General features: G+C 50.9%; 1 protein-coding gene across 1 annotated transcript; it reads right to left on the bottom strand.

The window, feature by feature from the left end:
* Nucleotides 1-385: 385 nt before the first annotated feature.
* On the bottom strand, nt 386-3,750 carry EGR1 (early growth response 1). Its single transcript, XM_081937121.1, has 2 exons — nt 3,307-3,750; nt 386-2,933 (listed from the first exon to the last, which is right to left on the bottom strand). Exons 1-2 carry the CDS (start codon nt 3,545-3,547, stop codon nt 1,468-1,470), a joined length of 1,707 nt encoding a protein of 568 aa, XP_081793247.1. The 5' UTR covers nt 3,548-3,750; the 3' UTR covers nt 386-1,467.
* Between the last annotated feature and the right edge of the window lie 6,931 nt (nt 3,751-10,681).

Raw genomic sequence — 10,681 nt, 5'->3', positions numbered from 1 at the left:
AAAGCCGTGGATTTTTAATTTTTTTCTAAGCCCAACTCTTTTCTTTTGACAAAAGGGGGAATCCATCAGTGACCCATCCAGCAAAATCAAAATATCAGGAGGAACTTGCATTCCCCCGCATCCCACTTCCATGTCTAGGCACCCTCCCCCAGCACCCAGTCTGGCTTCCCAGTATGTTATGGGATTGAGAGTGGTTGGTGATACTGACTGGGTCACAGAGAAGCAGCCAGCCAACTGTTCAAGTTCTTCCTGAGTTACAAAGTTCTTCCTGAGAGTCCTTCCCTCCCCACATCCCTGGCAGCACCTTCTCAGTGGAAAGGAGCAAGGGCAGCCACCAAGCTAGGCCTGGAATAAGGAAAAATAACACCGACAACAACAACAGGACTGCTGGTCTCTCGATAGTTTTATTAACTTTTCTGGAGATTATTGTACACCAAATATCCCATTGGCAGTAAAGCGCATTCGATGTGTTGGCTTATAAACAAACACAAGTACAAAGTCAAAAATAAAACCACAAAAATAATGAACCGCATGTTCATAACATACAAAATTGCCGCCTACTCAGTAGGTAACTACAACATTTCAACTGCTGAATATATTTATAAATTTTTACACTTCTGTAACAAAAATAGACTTTTAAGAAGTACGATTTTCTGTGTTTTGTTTTTGCTTACATTCCACCTTACACTCGCATTTTTGTTTCTGAGCCTCAGTCCCTCCTTTTCACACTTTCCCTTTTCCCTTAAGGCTAGATGCAAAGCATCCAATCACACAAATGCATGACGTCAGCAGGGTTTCACAACAAGGCACCAAGACTTGGGACTGGGGAAAGAAAAAAAAAAACCCTGGAGGAAAACTAAGTAACTTTTTTGCCACGTGAGAGTGCTTTCATCCCTAAGGTGATATTTACAAAGAACATCACACTCTTGACATGCTCACATACATAGTTTTAAGTGCTGCTTTTTTTTTTACTCCCAAGCCCCATGCCCCAGACATGTTGTAAAACTCAGTACAGCTTTGTCGTCACTAAAAGAGCAAAACTCACAACTTACAAAATAATAATGGTCCTTCGTACTCCAAAGAATAAGCAAGATGAATCTGCAAAGAGGTTGGCACGTCGAGGGTCCCCAGGGGAAGCAAAGCCGTGGCAGGGCAGGCACACAATCACAACTGAGACTGCCTGGAGCCCAATGTCCTTTGCTTTCTGATGGACCGAGGGGGGCCTGGAGAGAAGGAAAGGAGCCAGGGCCGGGGCTCTTGGGAAAGAAGGTCGCGCTTGCTTCTCCATGCAAGGTTCAGTTCTTGGACAGAAGTAGAGCAACTCCACAGGTCTCGGAGTTGTCGAACTGCTTTTCAGGCAGTTGAAAGGTCCAGAGGCCCTGCGGGGGGAGGGGGGCTTTGCCGTGGGTGGCCTGGATCGAGCCGGCTAGGCCTGGATGAGCAGACCCTTTGGGGACTTTTCTTCTCTCAACAGATCTCAATGGTCCGAGGCGAGAAAGTGGAGGCCAAGTCGGGAAGGGTTGAAGTCACTGAGGAGCTGAAGGGGCTGGAGAGGCTACTAGGAGAAGGATAGGGGCTGCCTCCTACCCCCGCCTGGCTATGAAAGGTAGAAGAGGTGATCGATGCGTAGCTGGTGGCCACTGAGGGCGAGGGGAACGATGGGAAGGCTGAAGTCACAGGGGATGAATAGGAGATCACAGGAGAGGAATAGGAAGTTACCGGGGGTGAGTAGGAGGTTACCGGGGATTGATAGGAGGTCACGGGGGAGGAGTAGGAGGAGGGTACCGGTGAGGGGAAGGAGGAGGCTGCGGGTGAGGGGTACGAGGTAGAGACGGTCGAGGTCGAGTAAGGGGCCAGAGAGGAGGAAGTCGAGGGTGCCTGGGGCCCGCTGGGGCCCTTGTCGGCCTTCTTGTCCTTCTGCCGGAGGTGGATCTTGGTGTGGCGCTTCCTCTCGTCGCTGCGGGCGAACTTACGGCCACAGATGTCGCAGGCGAAGGGCTTCTCGCCAGTGTGTGTGCGAATGTGTGTGGTGAGGTGGTCACTCCGGCTGAAGTTGCGCATGCAGATACGGCACTGGAAAGGCTTCTGGCCCGTGTGGATGCGGATGTGGCGGGTGAGCTCGTCAGAGCGGGAGAAGCGGCGGTCGCAGGACTCGACGGGGCAGGCATAGGGCCGCTCGTGTGGCGGGGTCTTGCTGGGCCGGTTGGGGTACTTCCTCATGCGGCTGGGCTTCACCAGTGTCGCCTGGTAGGAGCCGCCGCCGCCGTTTGGGAGGCTCTTGGTCTCCTGCGGAGTGCCGGTGCCGCCGGTGCCGCCGCTGCAACTGCCGCCGCCGCTCTGGGTAGCGAAGGCTTTGATGGTGGAGAGCGGAGTGAGCGAGGGCTGCGGGCCCGGGAAAGGCTTTTGCTCCACAGAGCCCAGACCCAGGTCGCCCGGCTGTGGGGGCGGCTGAGGCGGGAATAGGTAGTCCGGAATGATGGGCAGCTGGAAGCCGCTCTTGGCCGTCGGGTATGCCGGAGGCGGAAACTGTAGTGAGGCTCCCGACGGGCTGGGAAACGGCTGGCTGGACGACTCCGGGAAGATGTCCGCTCCGCCGGGGTTGGGGAAGGTGGGCGCCGCTGAGTAGATGGGGCTGGGGTCGCTGGCCTGCACCGAGCAGCTCAAAACCGGGCTGGGAGAAGCGGAGCTGGCGATCGGCGAAGAGGCGGAGGACGACTGGGAGGACGTGGTCGGCGGGTTAGCCATACCCACCAGGCCGCTCACCAGGCTGAAGAGAGGCTCCGGCCATAACGGGGTGCTGCCTCCACCGCTCGACGCCGGCTCCAAAGAAAAGCGGCCGGTGTAGGTGATGGGCGGGAGGCGGGTAGTCTGAGTCGGGTAACTGCTCTCCGCTAAAGGTTTCTCGCCGGTCAGAGAGATCTCGGGGAAAGTGTCTGCCGAGAGAAGAGGAGCCCGAGATCAGTCCCGGCAGGGCGCCTTCCCCAATCCCCACCAGCCCTGCGTGCCTCCAAAAGGCGAGACTTTCCCTTTCTCCCCACTGGCGGGGCGCTGCCGAACGCCCGCGCCTCTCAAGGGCCGTCCCCTTCATCCAGAGGGGCCGAATGTCTATGCACAACATCTGGCAGCGCTTGGCGCCCTTCCAGCCGCAGAAGGCCGGGGCCGGAGTGTGAGTGACGCACACCGGAGCATCCCCCCCTCCTTCCCCGCTCCCTCTGGATAGCGGAATTCCCTGCTGGAGAGCAGATGGACGGGAACTCCCGGCCGAATCTGCCCCGTCCCCCACCCGCGGGACGTGCTTCTGCCTACCTGCAGCGAGGTGCTCGAAGGACTGCTCCCCACCTTCGCCGGAGGGATTGAAGCCGCCGCCGCCGCTCTCGGGGCCACCGGCGGGGTTGAGGAACTGTGGCCCCCCACCGGCGAGCAACATGATCTCCTCTAGCTTGGGGTAGTTGGTGTCCATAGTAGGGGGAGAGTGCGGGAAGGATCCGAAAGGGTCGGCCATCTGCAGCGAAGGCAGGAGCTGCATCTCGGCTTTGGCTGCAGCCATGGGGGTGTTCTTGGGCTTTGCCCGGGGCTACACGGAGGCTGGGCTGCTGCCGCCGAGGGGTCCACTGGGGGCCTGCTAACTCCGCGGCCGGCCTGGGGTTCCCCCTGGCTCTGCCCGCGGGAAGCGCTCGGCTCCCCCACCCACCCTGCCCGGGGCTCCCCTTGAATCTATTCGCTGAAAAGCTCTCGGCTCGCCGCCCGCCCCACAACAGCCTGTATATATCTTGTCTCATCTCTCCGGACCGCCTCTTTCCTGACGTACATGTCCAAATATGGGAGGCAGGAAGCCCTTATATGGTGGCAAGCTAGAGGACCCGGCCTGGCGTCAGAGCTCGACATTGGGGGAAGCCGAGTGGTGCGGTTGGGGAGGGGGAACGCGCGAGCTCCCCGCTATCGGCCTGGGGCCTTTTGGGGGCTCCCGCCGTGCCTGTCCCTTGGCGCGACCCTCTGCGGTGCGGTCTCCGCTGCTTTCCTTGCGAGATTCCCCCTCCTCCTCGCCGCTCCAGCCACAGCAAGTTGCCGGAAGCCCCCCGGACACTGAGGCCATATATGGCAAAACCCTTATAAGTCCTTGTTCCGGCCGGAGCCTTCCTGCTCCTTATAAGGCAATTCCGGCAGAGGCGGGCGGGAGAGCGACGAGGAGAGTCCGGCTGGGAAAGGAAAGGGGGGAGGAGGAGCGCTCGGCCTCCCTGTAGGGCCAGGAGCTGCAGAAACGCCTCTCCCGATCTCCGCGGCCGAGAGCTGCTATTTAAACCTGCCAAGCCCCGGGCGAGGAGGATCTCCTCCGACCTGAGGCGACAGGGGGCGCGCGGCAGGGTAAACACCGAGCAGAGCGGCGCTAGTGCTGCGGGGCAAGTGTCCCAAACAAGCGGAGCCCAGTCAAAACAGCCGGGGGAGGCCCAAGCGCCAGGGGGCTCCAGGGAACCCTTCCCCAAATTCGGGACATCCGCCGCACAGATATACTTTAGATGCAGCACGCATGGCGAATTTCCGGTTTCTTTTTCAAGTGCAGCTTGTAGGGGACGTTTAAGTTTCTAATTTTCCCGAGGCCTCTTTGCATTCGCCATTAGGAAACGGCTTTGCTTACTTGGAGTTCCCTGTTCTGGCATTTGTGCGTGCAATTAAGGTGACCTGGCGGCCCCCACCCCGCGCCTTGTGAAGAAAATGGGGGAAATTCTTCCTCTCCACTGTTTTACGCGGTGACATACACGTGTCGTTGTCCAATCTTTTACACCGCAACCTTGTTCCCGAGGTGCCTCATACGGACACCGGGTGACCGAAGACCACTTAACTCCCTTCTTACATGATCGGGAGGCCAAAATCAATTGGCAGAAATCTTAACGCCTGCTTTCCTCTCACTGGTCTTCGGTTGGCCGACCCTAACCCTAACCCCCCCCCCCCCACACACACACTGAACGTCCCTTAATTTTATTTGCTCTTCTCCCGTCCCGTCATTTTTATGTTGCATATAAACACCTCGTGTCCCGATTCCGAACCAAAGCCGCAAGATCTTGTGATCTTTGGAAGGTAAACAGCGAATCCTGCAACCTGTTTGGGAGCGGGAGGTTGAGGGAGGAAAAGGAAACCAGGCGGCGCGCCAGCGCCAAGCACTCCGAGCGCGCACACTGCAGAAAGCTGCAGAGGCATCGCGTCAAAGGGAATTTCCTGATGATGCGAAATGCAGGGAATCTCGGGGAGTTGCAAAGCAGGCGGCTCAGCGCTGCCCCCTGGTGCCCAGAGCTTGCCGCGACCAAGCGTCGGGCCTGCAGCTGGCTGGCCTTGCAGCTAGATTGGCAGGTGGGCAGCGGCAGCAGCAGGAGGGATTCGCTCTATTTCCCGGGCCAGCCGGGGATTCTTCAGTTCCAAGGAGAAGCGCTTGCTGCTGAGGATTTTACTGGGGGGGGGGGGATTTCTTTCCTCCATGCACGGGGCACCCCGTCTGCCCTCTCTCTGCCTTGGCTTCGGCCCAAACCAGAACCCGAGACGCAGTGAAATCTCACTGAGCCTGCGCGCAGCCGCCTCTGCAAGTGCTTCCCCCGCAATCCTGGGAGACTCGGCTCGCGCTCGGAGCGAGAACGGTTCCTCTGCTGGAAGGGGGGGAGGGGGGAGGAGAGCGCTGCAGAGACCCGGCGAACCAGCGCAACACACACCGCCCCCTCCGCGTGGGGCTGAGGAAACCCTGTCACGGAAGGGAAATCCTCAGATTCAGCCGCCAGAGCGCGGGGGTGGGGGTGGAGGGTGAATTGGGAGAATGGTGTGGCGGCGGCGGCGGCTGTTGCGGCGGCGGCTAAGCAAGCACCTGGTTTTGCTTCCCTGCATCTTGAGGGCAAGGAAGGTGGGAAGAAGAAACACCCTTGGGAGCTGGATCCCCTCCCCTCTCTAAGACATTCCCTGCCTGGGGAATTCTGGGAGTTGAAGTCCACGCATGCCATAGGGATACTGCATCCCACCACTCCCTTAAATAAAAACAGCCTAGAACTGGGAAGCAATCTTCCAATCACCCCTCAAACTCTTCTAGCTGCTGCAGTGTTTCTCCGGGAAAAGATCGTCTCTGAGAGTGGGAGCACGAGCCACGACTGGTCCTCTGACTCTGCAAGCCGAGCTTTCCCCCCTCAGGAGCCCCCCAGCTTGTCGTAGGCCTTGCTCTGCTCTCGTGGTCACGTCTGTCTGCGGGCTGTAGAGGTTCCTTCGCCCTATTCCTCTGCTTGGCTTGCGGCTGCTTCTCGCCGGCGTTCAAAAGCTGCCGTGATCCATTATTTATGAGGCACAGGTAGCAGCTTCTCCGCCTGCAAACGGCTGGTTCAGCGTGCTTAGGCAAGCAAAAACAGGGCGGGGGGGGGGGAGAGATAAGAAGACCCCAGATGACCCCTTTCTCCTCTGGACCCTCTTTAATTTTACATGCAGCTACACATATCCAGAATGCTATATATTTAATCATGACCCATTTTCCACAATTCTATGGAGGGGCTTCTCTCCACGTTTTCTGACCTCATATGGCTTCTTTTATTTATTTTAGGCTGGGGAGGGGTGTTTGCCAGCTTTGATGGTGTTCAACCACCATATTTTTTGCTTTCCCCCTTAAATAAGCAGGGATGTAGAGAGAAACACTGATAATGCTATCCATTTGAAGTCTATATGAAAACTCTGCAGTCTCTGAGTTAAATGGAATAATTCTAAACAATCATATAAAGGATTAAATTCTACATCATTGAAAGAACAAAATTTCCCTTACAGCTTTTGTTATTGTACAATTTGAAGCACATTCTGTCTTTAATCATAATTAACAGTATCATAGTAACTCTATCTTAGATTCTAGTTCAGCTTTCACCAATCTGATGTCCTGTAGCTCCAATAATCCCCAGTCAGTATTCATAGAAAATGGAACACGCTGCACTAGTTATTTGCATGAAGAACTATCTTGCTTACATCAGATTTCCTTAACAGGGATCTTCATATGAAAGTACTAGATGTCTTTTGAATATTTCCTGTTTTTGCTGCTGTTTAGGAAATGTGGATTTAGCATGATGTATATTTTTGTTTAGGTGATTTTTTAAAAAATCACAAGGGCTGCGTTAATAGCCCTAGTATCCTATATGACTAAATATAGGATACTAGAGACTGAGCATGCATATAGTTTAGTTTCCTTGAGAGGAGGTGATTTCATGGTTGAACTTGAATGGGAGTCTATATGCTAAAACAAGAAAAGGCCAGTTAAAGAATAAGTGTGTAATGGATAGAATCTAAAAGCAAGGGAAAGAAGTTCCCTTGCCGCCCTGAGTCCTTGGGAGAAGGGCGGCATATAAATCTAATAAATCCAATCCAATCCAAGTTGACATACTGTAGTTTGGTCATATAAATAGCAATAGCACTTATATACAGTTTTACAGTGCTTTACAGCCCTTCCTAAGTGGTTAACAGAGTCAGCATATTTCCCCCAACAATTTGAATTCTCATTTTACCCACCTCGGAAAGATGGAAGGCTGAGTCAACCTTGAGCCTGGTGAGATTTGAACTGCCAAACTGTTGGTAATCAGCAGTCAGCAGAAGTAACCTGCAGTACTGCATTCTAACCACTGCGCCACCACAGCTCATAAAGAGAAACGAGGATTGGATTGCAAAAGAAATACATGAAGGAAGAGTAAAAATGCTGACAGGAAGACAAAGTTATGGCTAGATAGAGTTGAGATTCTGAAAAGTCAGGCTTTTAAAAAACAACAACAATGTGAATCAAAAAAAATGGTAGAAGCAGGGATGGTTTGACCGGATAGCAAGGAAGAGGTAATGTAAATGTTGTTATCCAGTTGTATTTTCTTTTTCATATCCCATGCTTTTACTTACTATTTATTTATTATTCCTTTTCTAGGCTTTACACATCCTTGTTTACCTAGGAAAGCAATAGTGGGATGGATATGCAGGTATTGTAATACTGTACACAAAGCAAGCAAAAGAATAGCCATGCAAATAGTGTAATGTCAAATGTTATGATACCATCCAGCCACCAGAGGGCAACCTTCTCTGTAATGTAAGGTGGGGGGAAACAGTGTGCTGCCTAATCATTAATTAGGATGGTCAGACATTGCATTTGTGTGAAACACAAGCAAGTTCAAATTTTCAATCAAAAATCAGTTCTCATACGACTCCAAGCACATAGCTTAATGCCCTTGTTAGGGCTCACTTTATTTACAGTCTACAACATGAAAGACGGTGTGTAGGTGAAGAAGAAAGCTTGAAATACATGATTTAGTTCTGTTGAAAGAGCCTTGTTGCAAGGCTCCTTGGGGACAGAGAATACCTGGCAGCCACGTGTACACGGATGCTGTTCCATATCTCTGAACAGCAAGGTAGCTTTCCTTACTCAATGCCATCTACGTAGGCTGGATTATGACTTCCATTATTCCTCAGGATGATGAGAAGAAGAATATAGCATTTTAGCATTACAGAAATGATTTGGAAAATAATTTGAACGCAGAGGAGCATGAATACAGTATCTAAAATTGTTTAAAACAACCACATCTTTTTCTGTGATGTTGGGGGGATGATGCGGCTGCTTGAAGGAGATGCAGCCATGTCCTATATTTGTGGCCCGAGGAGTTCTGAAACATTTTTTGGAATTGAATCTAAAGTTTGCCTAATCCTAAAATGTAGCCCAACACATTGGAGGGCGTGGCTGGAGAAAATGAATTTCCCAAGGACGTGCTAAAATGAATGGAAAATTTGCTACTGATATTAACGAGATATAGAAGTCATCACAAGAATAACACAGCAACAAAGGCAGACCATTCCCCTTCAAGTGGTCTACAATTATCCTGAAGGAAATCAAAGAAAGAAAATTAGAGTCCACAATGTGTTTGCAATAGGAGACAACATGCCTGGAAAGCTTTTTTCCAGATTTGTTCTTGGAAAAATTTAACCATTAGTAAAAAGAAGGAGTGTAGGGAAGGAAGAGGCTACTGGTTATCTTCAGGCCTTCTAGCTATGGAACTGTTCAGGTTGAAAGAAATCCTTGAATGTCAACACGGTAAAGTTAATCAGAAGAAAATTTAAAAGAATCTTTTACAGCCCGAGAAGTCCTATTTCCTAATCTCTGCTGAGAAGAAAAACACAAAAACTAAATTGCATATTCTTTGGATTAATATAGATTACATTAACTAAATTAATGGGGAAAACATTGATATTTCAAATTACCATATTTAAAAGCAGGCTGGAATTTTCTCTTTCAGATGCAATCTTAATCCATTTACAAATTATCTATTTTTTTAAATAATATTAAGAAACAGGTGATCCCCAATTTACAGCCACAATTGAGCCCAACATTTCGGTTGCTAAATGAGACAGTTAAGTGAGTTTTGCTCCATTTTACAACATTTCCTGCCACAGTTGCTAAATGAATCATGGCAGCTGTTAAGTTAGTAACATAGTTGATAAGTGAATCTGGCTTCCCCATTGACTTCGCTTGTCAAGGTTGCAGAAGGGAATTGCATGACCTTGGGACGCTGCAACCGTCATAAATAGGAGTCAGTTGCCAAGCATCTGAATTTTAATCATGTGTCCATGGGGATATCGCAACTTTTGTAAGGGTAAGTCCCTTTTTCAATGCTATTGAAACTGAACTGTTTCATTTTGAACAGTTCCGTTTGAACAGTCATGAAATGAACTCTTGTAAGCGGAAGACTACCTGTATTGTGCTCAGGATGGAGAGTTTCTAGATAATTGATCTGATTATGTGCCATCAAACTGGGGTCAATTGTTAGCAAATACACAAATAGATTTTGTTTTCATGACAATCTGTCCCTAACCTGGTCATTCAGATCTTCCAACACTGCACTATCTCTCTTGTAACTGAGACCACCCATTCTGCTACTGGTCATCCTCTTTTTTTCTTTCTTTCCATCTCTCCCAGCATTAGAGCCTTTTCCAGAGATCTGAGGCTTTGCGTCATGTCTCCATAATAGTCTCCATTACGGTCAGTCCTACCACACTAATTCTGTATTTTACTGGTTGTTTACAGATTATTTCTGGGATAAATGAACATGTTGGCTTTGACCTTCAAAGTTGCCCTCCCTTTAGGATCAGAATATTTAAATACTGTTTCTCCATGTATGAACTTAGCCCGGTGCAGAAGGCCTTTCCTCACTTTCACCTCAACAGCACATGGCCGTGATCTGTTTATTCTGCCAAATCCTTACGATATTAGCTTTACTCATTCTAGCCGCTGAATGAGTCAAGGTTAAGCTGCACTAATGCCAAAAAGTTTCCTGCCGTAAGCTGGCAGTATCCAGCGAGCACCATGGAGTGTGCAAATCTCATTCTGCTCTGCCACCCATGGACCTGGAGGTAAGGTCAGTCTGGGTGGGATTAGAGGAGAGCTCAGTGGCTCTTCCAGGCATGCTCCATCCAGACCCTCATTAGCCTCGTCTGCCCTCACTCTGCTGCCCTTTCCCTAGAAGGCAGGACACAGGGATTCGTGTGCGGGTAGCTTCTCAGGATTTCACAGGGATACTGTCCTGTTCAGCCTGCAGCCCTTTAGTGTTGTAGCTCTATAGAATCTTAAAATCTGAGCATAAGGTAGGAATGATGAGACACCCCCCCCCCCCCGCCGCCGCCTCTCAACCTGAGAGGAAGCATTTCTGGCCTG

Source organism: Natrix helvetica, assembly GCF_964273705.1.
Source record: "Natrix helvetica genome assembly, chromosome: 1".
Classification (NCBI taxonomy): domain Eukaryota; kingdom Metazoa; phylum Chordata; class Lepidosauria; order Squamata; family Natricidae; genus Natrix; species Natrix helvetica.
The sequence above is the reverse complement of the archived record's forward strand: the minus strand, read 5'-3'. Positions and strand labels throughout refer to the sequence as shown.